The 23987-nt window shown below is 34.9% G+C and overlaps 1 protein-coding gene across 3 annotated transcripts in view; it reads right to left on the bottom strand.

Annotated features, from left to right (window-relative positions):
- The window catches only part of WDR27 (WD repeat domain 27), a 100327-nt gene that overhangs the window by 24356 nt on the left and 51984 nt on the right, over positions 1-23987 (bottom strand). Inside the window, exons 23-24 of one of the 3 annotated variants that reach the window (XM_090135464.1) lie at positions 14818-14916; positions 10208-10653 (exon numbers count right to left, since the gene is read on the bottom strand). In XM_090135464.1, coding sequence (XP_089991590.1) covers positions 10594-10653; positions 14818-14916 — 159 coding nt within the window. In that variant the 3' untranslated portion in view covers positions 10208-10593. Of the gene's footprint in view, positions 1-10207; positions 10654-14817; positions 14917-23987 lie in introns of those variants that run through there. The other 2 variants (XM_031613335.2, XR_016464251.1) reach the window with 2 other exon arrangements.

The raw sequence follows: 23987 nt of genomic DNA, 5'->3' as shown, positions 1-23987 counted from the left end.
ACACAAACAGCTCCATGAGTCAAGCTAAAGGACTAAAAACTCAAACAATGAATAAATAATGTAAATGAATAAGTGATAGCTGAATACGTGCCTTGAGTAGGCTACAATCCCATCTTCAAGCTGGATTTGTAAATTCTTTTAAGCCTAAATCACTTGCGTGTTTTAAGACTCTACTGTTTAGTGCATATAGCCAATGTCTATAGCAGATATTTAACACACTCTTGTGCGTGAAGTCTTGGAAAAGTACAAAAGCCTCTGATACATTCATATGAGTTATATGTTCTTGCAATCTATTTAGATTTCCAGATTAATTCCAATTTTATTAATTCCGATATTAATAAAATGCCACTATTGTCTTTTGAACATGTCATTAATACTGTACAGCCTTCTCTCTACAATCCAAAATTCCATTTGCTGTCAAATTCTGTCCTTACCATCTACTGTATAAATTCCAATCACTTTGATGTTCTCTCAGTTTTAAGTGTTGAAGTATTAATTTTGACTTTTAAGTCATTCCAATTTTTAAAGCATAAAATCTGTAAATTAGAGACATAGTGGAAATTAAAATGAAAGAAGAATTGCACAAAGGATATAGTTTGTATAGTGTCCACTAATCTGTAACATAACTGTGATTAAGTTTAGCTCTTAGGAAGCCCCTCATTCTAGGTCTTGAATAGAATTCTGATGGACCCTCTTCTTTGTTTTCACAGTGAATGGTGAGGCCTTATTTTCTGCCCAATCAGCACAAAAGAAACAAAATTTAATAAATGAAATAATGTCAGAAAATAAGTACATAGATACATTGAAAGGCACTTTGCCATCTAATATTCTAGTAACCTAAAGTGATTTTCAATACTACTTTTTACACTCTACATTTGGCACCACTTCTTTGGAATCAGTACACATTAAAACTACACATTAAAACTCTAGAAATAACTCAGTGGAACAGGAAATGCTTACAGAAGTGGGAGCTTAAAAACTACAACAGTTTTGTGCGTCAGCTGAAAGCACTATGTGACCAGCTGTCCAGCTCTAGTGGTGTAATTCAATTGGATTCCAGACCTGATGTCACGTAGTTTATTTACAAAAGTGCTTAATGGAAAAAAGAAGATCCCTCTTGCCTCTTTACAATTTTCCATTATATAATTAAACAGTTGGATTAAGAGTTGTTCTCTTTTACTCAATACTGGAGAAGCAGAGACCAACCTCTTTTCCAGGCTCTCTCACAGTCTGTTCAATTTGCATTTTATTTTGAAGCAAGAAGGAAAGTTAATCTCAGTCCACACAGTTATATGAATTCTCTTTGCATGTAAACAAGTGCTAATATAGCTCATTTTGCTGAACTGCATTGATTAGTTATGTAATCATCAGAATTTTTCATGAAAGATTAATAAAGATTTGCCTTTTAAAATAAACTATCCTAAAGCACTCCTGCCACTAACATACACATCCTGAAGTTTCTGAATGCACATTTTCATTATTCCATATGACAAAAGTCAATGAGTTTTGTGAATTTAGTATTGGGGTTTGTTTTTTTTTTCCTTCTCTTTTTTTTTTTAAGGTTTAATTTTCCTCTGTATAGTATTCATCTTCTATGGCTGACAGATTTATAATGCTTATATGTGTCTGGACAATATGGCCTGGGACTAAGAATATATTTTGTTTCTGCATTATTCCTCCCCATCTCTATTTACCAAGAACGAAAGTTCATTTTATCACTGGGTAATCCACCTTTTCCTCAGGAAAATATTCTGCAGATCATAGCAAATTCAAAAGCCAAACCATGGTTTTAAATGGCATACTGCAAACTCAAAGATTTTCAGCAGAAAAGGATATTCTGTTTAAAAGCAATAAAGGCACATAACTCACACTTCAAGAAAGTGGAGTGATATTTGTTTTATACAGACCTTCGTATCACTTACAGGAGTGTTGAAATAATGCACCTACCTTTCCTGAAGAACCTTATTATTTGCAAGATGCTTTCAAAAATTCTGTTTCAGTATCTAAAGTAAAAGGAACAAGAGCTGCTCAAGTCATGGGATTGCTTGCATAACACTGGGTAAAACAGTGGGAAAACCAGCTAACTCTGCCAGACTAGCAACTTCCCAGTGGAGAGTGTATCATATTCTGCAGTGCAAACAAAACATTTTGAAGTTGAGTCATTCATAGACAGAATTTGTTCCAAACTCCAAACATAAATTAAATTTGAAATTTGGGAAAAGAATGCACTTAGAAGCAAAAAACCACTCCACTCAGTAAGCAGCATAATACAACCGTTTAGATAAGTTATTGATGGTAGAACTTCAAATGTTGTATGATATAGCAGAAGCCAACATTTCAAATGCCAGCTGGAATCTATTCAAAACACTTAGATCATGTATAGTTTACAAGAAAAACAAAACAGTAATCTGTGCCCATAGCTTATACTCAAAATAGAGTATTCTGCAAGTGAGAGAAGGAATTCTGGGAATCCTTAAAAATTTTGTAAGGAAACACAGCTAAGGAGTCCCTCATTTAATAGTTTTTTACTGTTAAGATGGGTCCTAATGGATATTTAACTAAAGCAGCACAATGGAAAAGGGATTTTTCCCAAATAACATTATTTTGCTATCATTATTACTTGACAGTAATAAATGGCATGCATTTATAAGCATCTATTGTCTTCACTACCATATTCCTCTAGGGATTCAGACTGCTTCTTAAGCAAAAATGAAAAATGCATGCCTTTATTTTGTATCAAATACAGCACTCATGTTTCATAGCAAATCAGCCCTAAAAATAAAATGGAAGAAATCCGCCCAGACAGAATCTGAGGAGAAAAACAAAATTTTGTCAGACACAGTGTGACATTTGCTTTACAAACACAATCTCTTGGATGTTCTCAAGATTCATCTGCTGGTTCTATATCCGTTACTCTTATGAAATTCTAAGTATATACATGTAAAATTAACATTTCTGCCATACTCTCTATAAAATGAAATCTCACTTTATGACTTTTCTTAGAACTATATGGCTGCAATTTCTATTTTCATTTTTATTATTATATGTTTTCCTATACTTGACATTATACATTAAAAAAAAAAAAAATTAGGAAAATTAGCTCAAATATGGTAATTCAAATGAGATTATGCTTTTCATTGCTGCAACTCTTCTCACCCCCAGTATTCCATCCATATTCAAATTGAGCAACTAGCCTCTGATTATTCACTTTTACAAAAACTCCTGTATTACATTCATCATCATCATATTTCAACTCTAAAACTTTAGGTATAACAAACAATTTCATTTTGCATGGGTGTGTTTTACATTTCAGTCAGCTGTTCTACACCAGTGAAGATCAACTGGTGATTTTGGGATGGAAACAGGCAAAATAGAAACTTTAACAGGCACCTGGAAAGCTTTGGAATAGACTGCACAAAATGCAGTAGGATAAGTATTTTGTTTGGCAAGTAGGTAGTCAAGGAGAGTTCATGAGACGGTTAAGGCACAAGGCTTGCATGAATAACCTCCTATAGACAAGAGCTAGCCCATCAAGTACAGGGCCAGTCAGATGTCTTTGCACTGCACTTTGTGGAGACCAGGATTTGGAGAGCTAATTAATTGTAGTGAAATACAAGATCTGAGTTATCTTTACACAAACAATAAGTTTTCTAATAAGCTAACAAGAGCAATATGGAGTTTTACACAGACATTGCAAGGTGACTACAGAGACATAGCTCATAAAGGCTAATGGGCTCAAGCTGTCTACATATGATCAGTATCTGCACTGTAATAAAAATATCCTTTGCCCGTAATAAAAATATCCATTCCATACATAATTTTTCATTGCCTGAAGTATGCCATAACTTGCAGAGCCAGGCAAATATAGTAATGTGGAAAACTTTTGGCTTTATGGCTCTTTGTGAGGACACCTATAAGGCACCAGGGTAACACCAAATAATTAAAGACTTGTTTTTTCAGTAAATGACAGAGGTATTTATGTGAAGTGCACTGAAACAGCAGAAATTTTTTTTTTGTTTTTCTTTAATAACTACCATAAGCATCATGAACTCATCATCCTCTCTGTATAGCTCTAGGATTTTTTCTAAGCAAAGAAGCTTTTTTATACATATCTTCTGAATATAAATGTTAGTAGATTCTAAAGATAAATTGTGTAGACTATCTCGTTGTGGTGATGACAACCTACTTTAAAATGATGAAATCTAGCATTTTTTCTCCAAAAATATTTCATGAAACATTCATTAATTTATTTTGTGTCAGTGTGATAAACTGCAGACTGAAATCTTATCAGAAGGGAGTTTCTGAGTCATTCAAAGCATACCATACATACCATACATTTACAACAAGCTAAAAAAAGATTTCAAAATTTCTGCTTCAAAAAAAAAAAAAAAAAGAGAGAATATAGCAATAATTCAAAATTTAACTCCGTGAAGAGACAATTTTCAAATCAATCTTTAAGACCACAGGAATCACTGGATTTTAGTTGTTTTTTGTTTTTCATTTTTCCTCCACACATTGCCTGGAAAATTATAAAATCTCTTAGTGATAGCATTTCAATTGTCTGTGGTTGTTACTAGGAGGACAGCTAGTTCCAACAAAAAAGCTGTAAAATAGAGTGGTCAAAATGGTAATACCTAGACTTCCTAATTCCCTAAATTTCCCATTACTGTTGCCCCTGATGGCATTTCACCAGCAATATGTATAATAGGATGACAACTGAATCAACCTAAGCACTAAAAAAAATTGAAAAAAAGGGGAAAAGCCTGAGGTGTGAAACTAATGATATTACTGCATCAAAGCAATAACACCACCTGTTCTTATGTAGGATAGCTAGGTTAGTTTGATGATGTCCATATTACTCACAGTTAAAATCCATATTTTCAGACTGGGGGGGGGGGGGGGAAGGAGAAAAAATTAATCATTGTAAAATAAATAAGACAAAATTTGAAATTAAATGGTCCTGTTCCAGCATCATCACATAAAATTATTGAACCTTTTATCCAACAGATGGTGAAGAAAGTTAACAGTGGAAGCCAATGAAGAGTTAATATTTTCGGAAGAGTGAAGCAGAGCCTTATTAATACAGAGGATAGGAAGGAAGGAAGGAAGAGAAAGCAAAAAATAGACCATGGCATTTCCGTACAAAAAAAGCTCAGTAACTACAATAATGATATCAACTATGTGTCTTGGATAAATGCATAGTACAGAAATTATTTGATGAGATCATAGCCACAAATATAATGCTTCAGTTGCTTTCTTTGTGACATAACTGAAGATCTGAGACAACTTTATTCAGATCACCAGCAAAATATTTATTTAATGTGTAACTGTAAAATAAAAGCAGAATTAGTAAGCTCCAATAGAGAGGTCACTCTGTCTTTGGGCCGGAGAAAATATGTGAAGTCCTGCATCTTGTTTTGTCCATTTATGGAAATTCTACCTCTTATGTCATTTCAAATAATCAGAAAGATCACAGATTTTCACTGCATATGAATTATGGGAAAAACTATACAGAGTCAGACCTGATCAGCTCAGTATCCTCCCTCTTACAGTGGCCCCAAGCGAATGCCCACAAAATAAGAAAGAATGAACTTTTAAGAACAGCAAGACATAAGAATAAATTAAGTATACCACCCCTAATATTCTGCAGAACTGGAAACTTTCTGTAGAACTTGAAAGACAGGCACATTTGGCTTTAAATATAATTTAATGTGTTTTAATTTACCTTTAACAGATTTCTCACCCACAGATGTGTCCAATCTTCCCTCAAAACAATATAAATTTTCAGCATCTACTGCATCCCATGTCAAGATACTCCAAAGCTCAACTACATGTTAAGGAAAATCAACTTCATTTGTTTTTAACCTATGACAGGTTATCATCATTTGATGTAGACTAATTCAGTATTAGAAAATGAATAACCATTCATCGCCCATCTTCTACATGTTGTAGAATTTCCCCGTGACTAGCGAAACATTGGAACAGGTTGCCCAGAGAGGCTGTGAATGTCCCCTCCTTGGAGGCACTCAAGGCCAGGCTAGATGGGGCTTTGAGTAACCTGGAAAAAAGGTAATCCCAGACACAAGCAGAGGCTGGCAGAGAAATGATTTGAAGGCAGAGGAGAAATACGGAGGGGTATTAACTGATGAGAAACTCAATGTGAGCCAGCAACGTACTCCTGTGTTTGCATCTTAAGCTATTCCATGTTAGACGTCATATAAGCAAAGATGTTTCATACTTTATCACAGTATTTGACAGAATAAAAAGAGAATATTAAGATAAATGATGGACACTAAAACATTCCCTAAATCGATCAGCCCTTAGAAAAAAATCATAAATACATATTTTGTCATATCACTTTTTTTTTTTTTTTTAATTTTGCTCTCTCATCACTTCCAGTGATAACAGGTAGTGAATCAGGCTTCTGTTTACCTTCTTTTGGAAACCAGAAATAAAGAAAGCCACTGGAAATAAATGGGCTAGAATTTCATGGTACTACCATCACTCTCTGCTGATCCTTCTTCAGCATCTTTATCTGACCTAAGAACTTGTTCACTTGTTTTCAGGTGAAACACACCTACTGAGGTGATAATTAAAAGACAACCTGCAAAATGTATAATGTGTCTTCCTCCTGACCTAAATTCTCTTCAGCGCACAGTATAGGTTGCTACCTGATCAGGTAATCCTGACGAAAAAGACAACGGCAGAAATCAATGCGACTCTCTCCAGATGTTCACATAAGAGCAGAAATGATGGATATAAATGTTGGGGCAAGTCCCAGACATGGGCTCGTAGTATGGTATTGTATGACAGTAGGAAAATGATCTATTTGTTTAAAGAAAGGTTCTTTCACAATTAAGCAGCTCCCCAGATGGAATACTGCTATAGTTCTGTAAAAAAAAAAATGATGTCACAGGATGTCTCAGCTAGTAAGATATATCAGACAAAGTAGACACATTACAAAATAAGGAAAAAACATAGATAAACCAATCTCCTCAGATTACAATACCGTTATTTTAACAAATGACTTACTGTAGTTGTTAGACATCTCAAATACCATTCTTTAGAAACCCAGCAGCTAGGAAAAACAGTGATTCCATCTGTTGATTATTTCTATGAAATCAAAGAGTTACGTGATCCCTTTATCAGGATCTACTCTTTCCTGCCTACATATGCTGCAGGCCAGAAAGGAAGAAAACAAAACAGAAGCCTCCCATTTAGCAAATCACTTCACACGGAAAGCTTGCTGGGAGTAAGGACCTAACAGTTCTGAGCCTTCTGTTCTTCATACAAAGAACAGGAAGTTTGTAAGAAAATAAGTGCAAAAGGCAGCCTTAAAGAATATCTGCTTCCCTCCTTCCCCAGTTGTGCTGTACACAGTTGAGGCAGCCAGAAGCTGGGCCAAAATGTTTGGTTATGGCTATATCATACTTCCCTGGACAGCTGGAATCATTTTATGTTGCTATTTTAATTTGAGACAGAAGTTGTGTCTGTTTTTCTTTTCATATTTAATACATTAACTAAGATTTAGTGTTCCTTTTTCCAAAAGCTCATTTGGAATGCAGATTATTCCATTCCTCATTTTCCTTGTATACATCTAATTACACTATTAATGGCTGAATTCTGCCATCCTACACATTCTCTATTCATTTAAATAATAATTGCCAATAGATTTGGCCATAAGTTTCTTGAAGACTATGTAGCAAAGGATAATCATCTTGGAGTACAAATGTTTGGATTTTAATCAAAGTGAAGACACTTTATACCTGTTATACAAAGCCCCAAACAGTAGAAATGAAACCTCTCCCAAAATGGTTTCTATTATCAGCAAGTGTTAGATTGCATTCTCTGAATGCTCTTTGTTAAAAAGAACATGCGATACAGACTAGCTTTATAAGATGGCAAGAAAAAGAAATATGATATTTGAAAGATAACTTTCTAGAGGGCTATGTAAGATAATTAAATTCTAATTCTTATTTTAATATTTCTGTAAGAAACATAGTTGAACAAACTACTAATGTTTGGTCATTCCCTTTTTCTTTTTGCCAAGGCTTCCTCATTTCAGTTTCTCAGGACAGAGGAGAAGACTGTATTTGAAGCACAACATTTCCACTTCACAAAAATTTTCTACATGCTCCTTTGTGGAGCATGAAAAGCAGATGCTCATTTGCTTATCCCTTTCGGTATTATGTTATTGGCTCCTGCAAGACAGTTCTGTAGCGTGTGAGAAGAGCAAGAGATGTTTGTTTTATCTGGCAGCTCTGCTTCAAGTCCTTTGAAGGGTAGTTTTTTCTGAGGCATTGAGCATAGTAATTTTCAGAACTGTTAAGATCAACTGCAAATTCTCATTATCTCTGAAGCCAAGCATGAGACATCTCACTTCTGTTATCTTTTTCAGAAAGGCATAACTAAAACTGCAGAAAACTGTTATTCTTATCCTTGCAGCTATTTTCTCTTACCTCTCTCTGCAGGGCTTTCACTCCCTCCCTCTAGGCTCTCTCTTCTTCTCTCCAATATCATACGTAGGTCCTTTGCCTCCAGTTCTTACTGTTAGTCTCCAACATTCCCCCTTTACCCTCATTTTTCTGATTATCTCCTAGAAGCTCTTTTCTCCAGATTATCCCTATGACTAAAGTCAGTGACTTTCCTTCCTACTCTCAGCCAATCCTATCTCCTTCCAGTCCACAACTGACCTCAGCCCTCCCTGTCTAGATTCTTGGTAAACAGAACTCAAGACAGTTGAGTAACCAATTGTTTGGTACCACCCCTAAGTGTCATTCAAACTATTAATGCCACTCAGTAGAGTATCTACATTTTTAAGAACTACAGTAAAGATTTTATAACAAATGTACTGTGAATTGAGAAGCTTACCAGTGCAAGCATATTTATCTCAAATCATGTGGTGTACAGCTGTGGTTTGCTGGCAACGTACTTAGAATGACTTGAGTATCTCATGATTAAACTGAAATAAATGTATTGTCCTTGCTAGCCACAGAAAGCTTTCTTTTCCTTTTTTTAAAATTCGTCCTTCTTCAGAGTTGTCATATGGCTTACAAATCATTTATTAGGTATAAACAAACTTTTCTGCTAAATAGCATTACACAAGATGGCACACAGTATTACTACTGTTTATTACAAACAGCAAAAGTAACATTTTTCCTACTGTACGTATGACATATTGCACGAACATGAAAATAGAAAATCTGGTTATGAACTTTCAGGGACTAGAATAAACTTAGTGGGATTACCTTCTGTGCCACTCTAATGGGTTCTCTATACACTGAATCAACCCTGTAGAAAGATTGTGGTATAACTAGAAGCTCTACTCAGTTTTTCCATCAAAGCAGTTCTTATAAAGGTAAAGGCCAAGATCTGTAGGTGCAAACATTATAAACAGGTGGGAATCAAACTAGACACTGCAAGGAATCAGACCTACACTGAGAAGCCCCGAGGGGTGTTAAAGCTTAAGAATCTATATGAGATAACATCAGGCTTCTTTTTTTATGCAGCTGTCTTCTTTGGTTGGACGACAGTAAAGGAAATTACGTTCTCCCCACACACCAACTGTAGCACAGTTCTTGGCAGACAGTCTTCTTACAAAGTATGCAATACTGCACAATACTGTTTAAAGGGAAAATAGACAACTGAAATTTCTTCCTGAGTATCTTAAAGCAGTATGTAGAAAGGACATGTCTGTAAAATAGTACGTAAAGGGTTGTAAATTTGATATTAAAACACATGAGGTCCAGTTGACTCAGTGCATGTATAGATCCAGTTGATCACAAAGTAAAATATACTAGCTTAAACAACTGCCATTGCAAATATTGTGTTTAACATTTGCAGTGGGACATAAGTACAAATTTGATGATCACAAGATAGGTTGCTTATAAACAAAATAGCATAAGATAGCTGTGCCCAGTGGATGCTCGAAGATCTCAAAAAGAAAAAAAAACAGAGAAATAATTTGGTTTGGGAATTTGTGTATTCAAGAATAATTAACAAATCTGCAGTATCCTTCTGGCCAAAGTAAAAATAATCTCTTTTTTCTCCTTTATTAATAATTTCCAAGCAAGACACTACTGCATTTAGATAATATGATTTTATAAGTACATTAAGTGTAACAGGCATAGTATAGTCCTAGTTGGTTCAGCTCAGGCCAATCTATAAACTTCCTATAATTCTAGGACAGCGTCTCTTCTGAGATTAGCAGTAGCCTACTTGCAAAAATGTATTTGTTTTTGAGTTAATTAAAATCCAAAAGAAAATAATTAGTCTTCAGATTTTTACCAAGTGACCTTCTCCACAAATATCCTTATATCTTAAATCTCAGAATCCATCTTTCTCAAACTTCTAGAAACCATTTCTACTCTTTCTAGATTTGCATGGTTTTATTAACTCAAATAATACAACTGGTCCTCTGTACATTATCTGCTTCAGGGTTGCCACATTTTAAATCAAGTCTGTCCTGAAAAAACATGTTATGACCATTTTTCATTGCCCCATCTTTTTGCCCTCTTATTCGTCGGGATTCAAACTCTCAGCTGCGTTCCCTCTGAACTTTTCTGACATGCCTGCAGCTTCCATTTTAAGCACTCAAACAAGCTTGTTTTTCGGTCTTCTTATTCTACTTCTTTCATGACCATGAAGGTCAATCTGAGGACCATATAGAAGACAAAAGATTCTACCAGATAATTTTTCAAAAAATATTTCTAGAAAACTTTTAAAAACTTTTTAAAATCTATGTAATCTAGTCTCTCAACAGAATTCAAAAACTTTCATGTGAATTTCAGATAGGAAAAGAAGTACTAGAGCAATTTTTAAGAATATGTTTGCATTTTTCAGCCTTTGAATTTGATCTCTGGGAATGAAAGAACAAAAGCTGACAACTGGCCATTTATTCCTCTCAGACAGAAAATTAAAGTAAAAAAAAACCAATAAATTTCATTAACATCCATTTTGACATATTTGTGGACTAGGAGAGGAAGTACTTAAACTGACTTGACCAAACACCGACGTCAAAAGAACCATGTGAAAGCATTTTCCTGACTTCAATTAAACCATATTAGAGGTGAAGCTGGTCACAAGTTTTATATCCACATGAATTAATTTCTGACAAGACAGTTCTGAGTCCTAAGGCAGAATATCATACTGGAAAAAATCTGCCCTACGTAGGGATGACACAAGACAAATTAGTAAAGCCAAAACTCAAGCAAACTTAAGTCAGAGAAAGAATTTTCCATATCACTACAGAACTCACCTCCATTGGGGAAAAAATTATGATTAAATGAACCATCAATGGTGAACTAAAATCACAAAAGGATGGCATTTTTATATAAAATGTTCTAAACTGAAATCTCCAGATGTGACCACCAGGAAAAGTATATTTTGTTAGTAGCTAGTAAAAGATGATAACTCATTTTTCCAGACACATCCAAAACCACCCGTAGCCAATTCTGACTAAAGTGATGGTTATAGCAAATAACTTTATTACTGCCTAAGAGATCCACAAGCAAATCTCATTACTAGGAACATTATATATGTCTCTCTCCAAACAGGTGGGCAGAAAATTACTGTGAAATTTTCAGTGGTTTCCAAGTAAACCTAGCTGTGAAAGAGTCTTTCAGATCTTTCCTATTAATTTAAACTTCTCTAGCTGCCCTATAATATGTTAATATGTAATATGTATAATATGTTTCTAACATAATCTTGTCACAATAAAAACAGTATACCTGAAACTAATATTATTTGAAATATACCTGTACTCACTGAACATAAAATCAGACTTATACATGAACACAAAAAAATTGTTCTACAGACTAACAGTTGATGTTTTTTTAGATTATATTTTATCTTCCCAAAAGCTTATTTTTGTGTATCTGCAAGTATTGTGTGCATGCACAGTATACCGGCTCAGAGCTTGGAGTTTCATTATTTCTACTAAGAGAAATAATATGCAATTGTACAGGGCTCTGCCAGTGTATGCCTAGGTTGTACAAAGATGAAATCAACAGTCAGCTAGACAAAAGCCACCAAAAACCTGCAGACAGCAATAGTATCTTCATTTGCTTTTATTCTGCTTCAATACCATTTCATAAAGAGATGATTGATAGCTTCTCTATTTGACAGATTGCCCCTCTATTTTAATTTTGATTCACACAACTGTATTGTAGTTAATAGTTACACTTATTATAGCTTAAAATTATTATCTCTCTTAATGCACATTCTTTAAAATAGATTTAAATGCAATTTATATGTATAATAAGCTTAACACTTTTCCCTATATAAATTTTGACCAATTAATGAAATCAGAAAGAGGCACTGAGAGGCTAAAAATAAGAAATCAGCTTGAAAATAAAACTAGGATAAAGCCAATACTTCTATCCGATTCTTCTTTACCAGCTTTCATGGCAAACACTTTGTAAGTCACTCCAGAGTGCAGTATAATGAAAGGACATAGGATGTCATTTAAATAAATTAAATAAATTAAAAAAAAATTTAAAAAAATTCCCCCTTACTTCTGGAAGAACATTCATGGAACCGAGAGTTGTAATAATGATTGGAACAAACTGCATCATGGACAGGTGCTGGGCAAATAACCACTGAACTGGATTGCTGCCAATACACCTCACTCTTGGCTGGATCTCTCCACGCAGAAAGCTCAGCCATAATGTTCAAATTTCACTAATCAGTCACTTCCCTTTTTTCACCCGTTACTCTTTCCCCTATCAGTGTTTCCCTTTGAATGTAATGGGGCTCTGTGTAGAGGTCATTCAGAACACAATCTAGTTCTTAACTATATTCATTCAAACATCAGATGAAAGAAAACTGAAGTCAATTCTAAATTCCTAACGAGTAGTAGGTATAAAAATCATCCAGTATTGGAGACTCTGGATGCCTAATACAAAGTCTTTCTTTCAAGGCACAGGATTATTATTTTCTAGTTCATTTGTGACTTGCTTTTTTCCCCACTCTATAGTCTACTTACTAATATTCTTAGCTTCCTTTCCTGCCTTCTCCTAGCACCTTCAAATGTAACTTTATGCTAGCTTGGGAAAGCCTAGCTGTATTTATTTTTTCTTGATTCTGCAACTCCCCCCAAAAAAAAACTTATTTAGAAAGCATTACAGACTGCTTTATAGAGAAGGATTTAGTTAACAGAAACTTCTTTTCAGTTGTAATCTTTTAAAAGCGCGATTTCTGCACATTTCTTACTTTTTGTTACAGTGTTCTTGATAACATCAGCTTCCAAATCTTTCCCCATTTGTAATGGGGGAAATATGTAATTTGTAATATGGCTCAAATCTACAGTTCTCACTTCTCAGGGAGGAGTTCTTCAAGAAAAGGTCCTTGAACTGCAGATCTAGTTTCTTAGTTGTGATATTAAACTGACTCTGTGATGTTTTATAAAGTTCAGTATGAAAGGCACTGTGTCCCAAGGCACGCTGTGTTAGACCAGCCTGGCTTAGATCCATAGCCAGCATTTACTTTATATTTTGCTGATTCTGTCCCTCTGATCAACAACTGATTTTGACTTGGTTATTTTAAAGTCTTGAGTCATTACATTGTAACTCAGCCTTTATTGTTTCTACTGACAAAAAAAAAATCCATTCCAACAGCAGGACCTTAAGATCAGGATGCTGAAAGGCTACAGGAAGTCAGTTCTATTCTTCAGTTTAAAACATCTTTTATATTTTGCAGAGAAGTACAAACTCTGAAACTAGCTTTAATCTGGATGCAAATTTTCATAAACTCTACTCTTTTATTGAATGTATTGTAGTGCTGAATCCAAAGAGCAGAAATACATAGTGCTCATCACAGGATAGTAATTCTACATTTTCTCAGATCAAACATATTCTCAAGCAATAAGACTTCTAGAAAATTCTAAAATCACAGAAATGCTAGCACATTCTTTTATATATGGAAGTATGAGAAATGTAAATAAAAGAATACTCTTTGATGTAAAGTAATTGTACTTATTCCCTAATTATTTTTGAATAGTAGCAACTCTTGTTGAGGAGGTAGTAAAGAACTACTGTGTATTCTAGGGTAACACATATATAGACATATCAATTCATATATCTGGTTATCATTGTTTAAAGTATTGTCTTTAAAATAAGGAGAAATATTGAAATATTTTATGTATTGAAATATGAGAATATTGACAAACAAAATTATAAAGCTTCCCAGTATAAACCTGTATCTAGATAGAAATTCAGTGTGTTTTTGAGAGAGAAGGTGTGTAGGATTGTGTAGGTATGTGTAGGTATATACATATTATGTATAGGTATATACATATATGTACATCAGCTTCTATGTTATAAATAGACAAAAAGTAGATATATGTGCATATAAATAAAACCTTTGGTTATTTCTTAAGCTTTGTTCACATTTCACATAATTATGACATTAAATGGATGACATCATACAATAACCTTTTATGAGCTTATCCTCAAAGTAGCATCAGAAAAGGAAACATGATTATTTCTTTTTCAAATCTGAAGCAGTGGGAGATCAAAGAGGAAGAGGTAAGCTGCTGAAAGTTTGTAAGAGTCTAGGAGCAGAAATAACCAGGACTTCTGAGTACTCCAGTACAAAAAGTTTGGAAAAGTATACTTAACCTTTGACATGAAAGGACCATAGGCTGTGTGAGTATGATTACCCCTCAGATAATATCTGAGGGTTTTTTTTGTTTGTTTGTTTGTTTTTAAGGTGATTCTAGACACTAAAACCTTTTTTAAATTATATGTATTTCCTTTTGTAGTGACTTGAGTAACATTTTACATGTTTTAATTACAAAGAAAAAAAAAAAAGACTTACCTGTGGCAAAAAGGGACTAAAAGCCACATTAGTGACAGATTCTGTGTGTCCTCCCAGTTTATATGAAAAGGTACTCGAATGCATCTCATATATATAAGCCTAAAAAACAATGAAATAATTTTCACTTCAAAAGAAGGAAAACACTATGAATACACCAAATTATAGTACAAGAGGACTAAAGATTCAGCCTGCAGTGAAGTTAGGAATGTTTCATAATAGCTAGACATATTTCTGTGTCTTCCATATCTTTGAAGAGATTTCTTTAAATGAGAATAATTTTTCAAATGCCTAACTAAAGTTGATTAAAATGAAATATATATATGTATGTATGCTTATATATGTATTTACAGGGTATAGGGCAGTTTTTTAATCTTGAATGAGCCCCAGAGTAACTCAGTTTGATCTTGCAGACAGCAAACTGCTACAAGATATACATCCTAGAAACTTCTGCATTCAATTAACAGTCTTTCCAATTTATGAAAAGATTCATGGACCAAGGCAGCTCCTGAAAAACACTTAATGTCTCTCTCAGAAAACAAATCTCAATAGTCAACTCCAAAGATTCTCTAATCCAAGTAAACACGAATGAAATCTGACAGTCCTCAGTGTCAAACATTCTATTCAAGACCACATTCACTGAGAGGCTCACTGTAAATGTACCTAATTGCATGCTGTTTATATACCTCACAAAATCTGTATTCAGTCCAGGATACAGAATTAAAGCTATCTAATGGCTTCAGTCAGCTATCTAAAAAAGAACAGAAAAATAAGTGGATCCTTTCTAGCATTCCACATAGATATTGCCATACTACTTCAGAAAAGTAGTAGGATCTCAATTAATGTGTTGAAATTATTGTGCCCTTCCTAGAAGGATAGAGCAAGGAAACTTGTTAATTGGAAACTCTGCCTCAAACAGTAAGATTCTCCCCTCTGCTTTTTATATCTTTCAGGAAACTAATCAGAAGAAGTACTGAATTGCTAATAATATATAAGCAGCAGCTTTAGTTTTAAAACATAAAGCCACACCACAGCTACAATGACTTACACCACTCGGAATATCCAGTTCACACGGGATGAAAGAGGCAAGGGGAACCCAAACAAGATAAAATTGCTATAATGACACAAAATAAAGCATTATGCTGTGTCTGTAAGCATGAAATCATTTTCTCTGATGGAAAGTAAAAGACCACATGTTAGTAAATAGTCTGTACACTGAACTGCTCAGGTTCTTGCCTGTGAAGTTTTCCACACAGAAACAATACAACTGATTCTACTTTATTGATTTAAAAATACTAAGGAAAGAGAGTCTTGGTTATTTGCTTCATACCAAAAGCAGATTACAACATTGCCAAATCATTAAATTTAAAAAGAGAAGTTTTCAGAAAAGTTCTAGTCACAGTATCCTCCCAAATTCCCTTAATATTATGAGCTGCAAGACTACATCCATCCATTCTCCTCCTTCCAAACTTGCTCTCCATTCCTTGCTCTGATAATACACCATGACTCAATGGGTATTACATTTATTAGATGCTGACACCTGTGTTATCTCAGTAGCATTGTAATCTTTTCTTCATAGCAGGCTCTGTCACTCTGTATTTCACCTGGCCCTGCAGCACAGGCTTTATACAGGACTTTCTTTCAGGAACAAAAGTAGTATTAGCAATGGTCTTTTAACTCCAGCAAAGATGAGATGCAAAGACTGCAGTCAGGCTGTACTTCACCACAGTGCCAGTGAAGACTGCAGTTATCATGGCCATACAATTAATGAGAAGCCTCAAGAAAATGAGACAAAAATTATGCTGAGGTAAGAAGTGCAAATTCCAGGATGAATCCAGAAAGTAAAGCAGTACACTGCAGGAGAGGAGAGTAAGATGCATTACAAGCTGGACTTCTGCCTCCAGAACAACATGCTGAAGAAAGAAGGTACTCATGAGAACAGGACAGATCATCCTTCCCAAATGCCCCTACATCCTCTGGAAGAATTTGTTAAAACTTTTCAATAGTATTGCAGTACCTAATAATGCTGTGACACTTTTTAGTTGTTTGTGTCATTAAAGATTCAAATCTTATTTCTCACCTTTGTTGTATACTTTTAGATGTTCTTTGGAACTGTAGGGATGGCAAGAACAGGACAAATGTCATTTTGCTTAATACACTTCAGTGTACTAAGTTCTCTAACTTTGATAGAAAAACTTAAACAGAATAGAAATTAAGAAAATATTGTGAAGAACAGAATTCAAGAATTCAGGCGCTCGACATGAAGCGTATGTTCTCTAGACTATATATACTTGATGCATGTGTGAGGAGATAGAAAAATGGATTTATGACATTTTTTTTAGCTCATATTGCAAGCTAATTATTCTTCAGCTGAAATTTGATGTAAAGGCTGCATTAGTACCACTAACAGTAAGGACAGTCTTCAGCAGAGAATAGGCAGCAAACAGGACTATGCTTATCATTATGCTCCATAACCTTTGTCCCTTCTGACTCTAAATGCCTTAATGACAGTTTTCTTTTCCTCTTTAAACCTCATGTCCTCTGTCTCTTTCATGGAAGTAAGCTCAAGGAAAAGATAGGCAAGACCAGCAAGAGTCAGGAGAATAAACACTCTGAATCACAGACAGCGTTGTCCAACAGGTTCTGAGCCAAGAAGAAATATAGCTTCATGTTTTAATGAAGGCAGCGTATCACAGAGAGAGATGGTAAGTGAAGCTGAATTTTTTCCCCCATAATTCAGTGGCTCGCAAAATTTTGCCAAAGTTTTGCAATAGAAGTTAACTTTCAATTCCACATTCTCAGTTTTATTTTAATTGAGGAGGAGCGCATTCATTTTTGGCTAAGTCTCTAAGTCACAATTCCTCCTAAAATAGTTGTCAAAACATTTTATTGTTTTTTGGTCGTTGTTTCAAGATAAATTCTGTGAAACACAGGAATTCTATTAACTTACACTTTTCCACACTGTTCCTAAATCAACACTTTAGCTTATATATTTCCTTTAAAAAAATGTTATGAAGTTCTATAGCTTCAGTAGCATCTACCAAGTGTGTGTATTCAAACTGCTATCTAAAAAGAAAGGTTAGCTAATCACACTACTTAGCTTATAAAGCATTTAAGCTCTTATCTCCCACCTTTCAAGATGTGCTCCCTAGTGCTGGATGCAGCACTCTTCATAATCAATCACATAATGTAATAAGATTCACTGGGTCAGAGAAAAGTAAAGACAAGCAGATGCAGACGGAAGCACATGTGTAGCTAACCACTGAAGCATTGTCAGGATAGAGAAGACCTCAATCTAGTCTTTACTAGAGACTACTTTCGTATTGAACAGCTGCTACATGAAACATACACGAAAGGGCTAGGAACACAACCCTGTATTTCAGACAATTCTCTCCCAACAGAAATGCTGTCCTTCTAATTATTATTAGATTCAATAGTTTAAAAAAAAAATCTGCTTTAACAGAAATGGTATTCAGGTACTCATAGAAAATAGAATAACTCCAAAATAAATATTCTCCTTCTGTAGGCTGCCATCATGCTAATTCTGCTACATTTGTGATGCCATTCAAATTACTTTTCTGTTCTATAATGACTGGATTTTTCTCACACTTTCTTCTCTACAGAAAAAAAGAACAGTAAGTGATGTACAAACAACACCATAACACGAGCAACAACAACAAAAATGTTGAAAATATGAATTCAGTGATAGAGGATGTTCTTCAGTAAATGAAATGTAATAAAGACAGAAAGCAAAACAGTCTAGGAAGTGCTCTGTAATTCCCCAAATGCATATGTACATATAATCTGCTACAGTCTTCAGCCAAAGTCAATTCCTTTTTTTTATATTAAGAACCATTTTTTTTTTGTAATAAAAATACTGATTCAGTAGATACTGGTATTTTCTTTCCATTCCTGTCCAAGGGTCAGCCAAAAGTAAAAATAATTTACCTGTACCAATAGCTTCCAAACAGGTTTCCTGCAACCATAACCACATACTTACTTGTGTTTCCATTCACTTGAAGTTTGGAGAACATTTGGAGTAGTCAGTTTTGATTAACCCACAGTATAAGAGTGTATTTAGCACCTTATACAAGCCTATGCTTTCTTTAAATTCGTAGCAAGAGACAGGGAAGGAAGGTGAAGGTCCTTTCTTGAAAAGAATTTATATCCAAATGCAAAACTACTTTATTTTACTGCACTGGTAGAGAGGGTGTGCTAAAAAAAGTGACCCTGCCTTCGAAGTAACCTTATCCCCATCTGTTCCAACTGCCCCCTTGTCTAATCCATGGTCATGTGTATTTGAATCAAACAATTTACATGCTTACACTCCTTCAGGAAAAGGGAAGAGAGGGAAGCAAGTCAATAATAGTAACACTGAACACACAACAGAATAATTCTTTTTATCAGTTCTTGCATGGAGACTGAAAAGCAACAACAGCTGAAATATTCATCTTTTCTAGACACTGTGGTTTTAAATGGGAGTGCCTTCTTAATGTATTAATCATTTAAATAAATGAATAAATAAGGAAATAAAAAATAAAAGACTCTAGCATCTAACATACTTAATCTGACCTTACACAAATAGAGATTTCTTCTTCAGAAATTTTGCATGGAATGGCCAAATTTTTCCTAGGACTACTTAGTGTAATATTTCAAATGAACTCCACCAGATGGAAGCATTAGAGTATCTGGTGGGAAGATAAATAAATAAATAGCTTACACTTTCATGAAAGACATCTGGTTTTGTTAGTAAGACATTAGCCTCCCTTTGCCTCCATTAGTGTCATTACATCTGGTGCACAGTCCCTTGTTACATGATATAATTGTTTGGCTTGCATTTCGTCAATCTGTTTACACTGGGCCCACATCTCCTGCTGAACTGTGTATTTTTCCTTTATTTCAAGCTTAAGAAGCACCTGAAATACTTGTTCTAAAATATAAAATAACAATCAGCCCGGAGCAGACACCCAGCATGGAAAGTTTCAGCACAAAACATTCCTAGTTACAAACAACTAAAAACAGAATTATAGTGGAAAGTGTTAGACTACTGTAATTTCATACATCAGTGCCAATTCCACACATAATAAAACAGATTTTGCAAGTATTCTAAGCACCAATTAACACTCTTCAGTCCTGAGACATGTTATACAATAGTAACACGGAAAATCTATTCAAGCCCATCCCCAAAATATTGAATATAATATGTCTTTTGAGAAACTGTACTCTTCTAATGCAACTTGTTGTGGAAGCTGCTGTGGTAGTCGCAAGAAATGACTTATTACAGTAGGATCCCACTTTCCATTTGAGTTCCTTCCATGTAACCACAAAAGGAGTAATGGTGAAAATTAATAAGATACTTCATTATTAAAGCTTAATATTATCAAGATCCAGTCTTTCAAAACACAGGGCATACTTTTCAAATATATCAGTATACTGACAGTTACAGCTAAAACAGTTTAAATTTTCTTCATTAAAAAAGATTATATAAGAAGATCCAAACTATAAGCGAATTTTACTTCTGTAAGCCTTCCTTCTTAGAAACTTCCAATTTATATTTTTTTCCTGATTTTAGTTTCTATTTAATTAGTCAATTTCAAAGCTTTATACATATGCTTGTTTTTATTTCTATGCCTGGTATTTATGGTATTTATGTAGCACCAAGTATTGTTGTATTTAGGTTACTTTTATAACACACTTGGGTATGGAAGAGTGCAGAATTATTATTGAAGATTACTATTGAAGATTTTGTTTTAGGAAAATTTACTTCCCCTCTAGTTACAACTACAAACAGAACAGTTGGAGCATATCCACCCTGCAAATGGCTCTCCAACTGTTGCGAAAACTGTCTGCTGTATCAACTTTAATTGCATTCCTTGTTTGTGTACTGCTATTGATTGACAAAAATATTACAAAAAGATGCAGAGGATCCTCCTTCAGCTGCTCAAGCACAAGAGAGAATTTCATTAGCTTTACAGTGGATTGCTACATATTAATCAATTTGAAAGCTCAATGCAATCAACTACAAGGACAATAGGACTTACATACCAATGCCACAAAATTTTTCAGAAATGGGGTTTCTATATGTATAGCTTAGTACAAGACCTGTGATTGTAAACCTATATCCATGCTCTTTTAGCATCCCACTGGTTTTGTTGGACACATGACTATTAAACATGAATGAAATTTGGGTATTTATATCTTTAACTTCCTATTTCACCTATATTTACATACAGGGTATTTCCTTTAAAACTGATATTCTCCAGCAAAAAGCTAACATCTAGCATTCCCACTCTGCTGGCAGAATTACCCTCAGTAGCGACCCCTTGCTGACTTGGGGAGGCACAACGTAGGAGATAGAGTCCTACTGAGTGGGATGAGACATCAGGCTTAAGGATTTATACAGTAACACACTGTAGCCTCACAAGGTTCAGTTTTGACAGACTACTAGAAAAGAGATGTTTTGTAGTAGTTAAGTAAACACACTTAGAATCATACAATCATTTGAGTTGGAAGGGACCCTCAAAGGTCATCAAGTCCAACGCCCCTGCAATGAACACGGACATCTACAACTAAATCAGGTTGCTTGGAGCCCCCTGCAGCCTGACCTTGAAGGTCTCCAAGGATAGGGCATCTACCGTCCTGGGAAACCTGTCCCAGTGTCTCACTACCCTTACATTCTTCCTTATATCCAGTCTAAGTCTCCCTTCTTTTAGTTTGAAGCCATTTCCTCTTGCCCTATCATAGTAGATCCTGCTAAAGAATCTGTAACCCTTCGTTCTTACAGCCCTTCTTTAAATACTGAAGGCTGCTCTGATGTCTCCCTGGAGCTTTCTCTTCTCCAAGTTCCCCAGCCTGGAGAACAGAACAAACCCAGCTCTTTCACCTTGCCCTAGTAGGATTGGTGTTCTATCCTTTGGATCTTTTTTCTGTGTTCACTTATAAATTTGTCAATCCTTTCAACTGCTTACCTGGATTTATGTTGGTCAGTTCTGAGATGTAGAGACACCATAGATAAAACAGTAGTCTGAGCTGACCAAGAGGCAAACAGGAGCAGCTAATGTGCTCATGCTCATAGAATTCCATGGTTCATAACAATCTACCACAGCTAAGATTTTTCAGTCACCTTCAAAGCCATACCCAGAGACAGCAGAGTTGCAGCCCACTGCAAAGCCATTCCTGTGTTACTAAGAAAGCAATATTTACTTCTTCTCTCCTAAGTCATTAGTATTAAAAGCCAATCACACTCCCAAAGAGTCCAAGAAATTGAGGTTCAAGAGTAATACAAAGATGTATTCTTCCTTGGAAAGAGATAAATCTTGTCTAACAATAAGTGGCTGCAATCCCTGTCATTCATCCTCTGCCATTTATATTCCTCTGCCAAGCAACATCAGTTCTGCTTTTTCCACAGTAATCATTGCTAATGCTATTTTCTCCAGATATTTTCCTTTAAAGCTTGAGTTAAACAATATGGACATATAAAATACAATTTGAACAAAAAATAATTGAGATGCTCATGACATCAAAACTCAAAATATCTCAGATAGTCCCTACCACTGATTCATATAATACATTCTGTTCTGCAAGAACTCTGGCACAAAGTGTAGACTGAGACAAATACTAACCCTGCTATCAGACATTTTGAAAAGCAAATTTCCAGAAGGTATCCTAGTTGTTTCCAAATCCAATATTAAAACCAGTGAGCATATTCTGTTGATCAAAGATAACTAACAAAAACATCACTGATAGCATGAATTTATAACTCCCAAGAGATAGTGAACATAAGTACAACTTCTGAACTACTAGCACGTCCTATCTCTTCCATATACATCTATAGTAGAATATCTTTATCAATACCTTGTGCCTTCCTTCATCTGTAATCCCTTATCTTCCACTCATTACTACCTAAAAAGTTTTAGTGAAATCATGGTCTCAAGCAAGAGGCAAACCACCACACAGTTTTATCGTTTACATTTTGAGGATCTGGGAATGTTTTTCTCTTTTCCATTGAGATAATTTTATGTAATTCTGGACCTAATCAGATGCAGTTTGTAAGCATATTACACCAGACACAACTTGAAAGATTTTCATGTAAATAAGATCAGAATAACTGACTGCAGCAGTAACAAACTGAGGTAGACTTAGTTTTTCACTCAAAGAAAAAAACACAGGAGAAATATCATTGCTCAACTCAGTTTTATAAATCAGAACTGAACCACAGAAAGACTAATATGATTAATAATACATTAATCAGCAGCACAAGAACAGAAGATACATATAAAAAAAATAGTGCTGGCAACACAAACTCCAAATGAGTTTTGGTGATTTACTTTGGTCTATCTTATCTGGTTCTGTGGATTGAACACCGTTAACACAGACAGCATTCAGTTTGCTCAAGCTGCTGCTCTTCCAGTTCAGATTCATCCAAAAGGAAATAAGCTGCATGATTCAAGACTAATGTGATATACAAGTCAAAACACAAAATGAGGGGAGAGATGTCCTTCAGAGAGGGTTGTACAAATCCCTTATGAAACTAAAGAACACACCCTCACTGAGTTATTGCACTTTCTCATCCCGGATCAACATCCCAACACCCACACCTCTGTATTTAATTACTTTCAATGATGGAAGTGTTAAATATGTCAATAATTTAAATTTATGTAGACTGTTTAAAATAATTTACGTATGCAGACTGCCATCTAAGATTTACATACCACACATTTGTATAATGTCATCACAAAACAGTTGAGCTGATGATCAAACTGGTTTATTCCTGCACCAAAATTCTTAAGTACTAAAGCTTTTAGAGTCAGGAAAGCATTATTCAAAAAAGATTATCATCTGAAGCACTGCTTAAACAACAATAGCAACACAATTATAAAAAGTAATACATTTAAATATTCTTAAAAGATTAAGGGAGTAAAACTTCATGAAATCATATACATTTCATTAGAAAAAAGTACTTGGAATCCATTTCCACTTTCCAATGCCACTTCTCTTCTCCACCCTACCACTCAAAATTTAATTTCACAGATAACAAATAATACCTGAGGGACAGATAAACGAGCTGAATGTTCTGGCATCACAGCATGAACTTCATACAACTGATCTTCAAAGAGAAGAGATGCTTATGGTAGGAAAATTTCAAGCTATGTGAAGTGACTGGCATGCATTTC

Source organism: Phasianus colchicus, chromosome 2 (assembly GCF_987193195.1).
Source record: "Phasianus colchicus chromosome 2, bPhaCol1.hap1.1, whole genome shotgun sequence".
Taxonomy (NCBI): domain Eukaryota; kingdom Metazoa; phylum Chordata; class Aves; order Galliformes; family Phasianidae; genus Phasianus; species Phasianus colchicus.
This window is presented reverse-complemented; position numbering and strand designations above follow the sequence as displayed.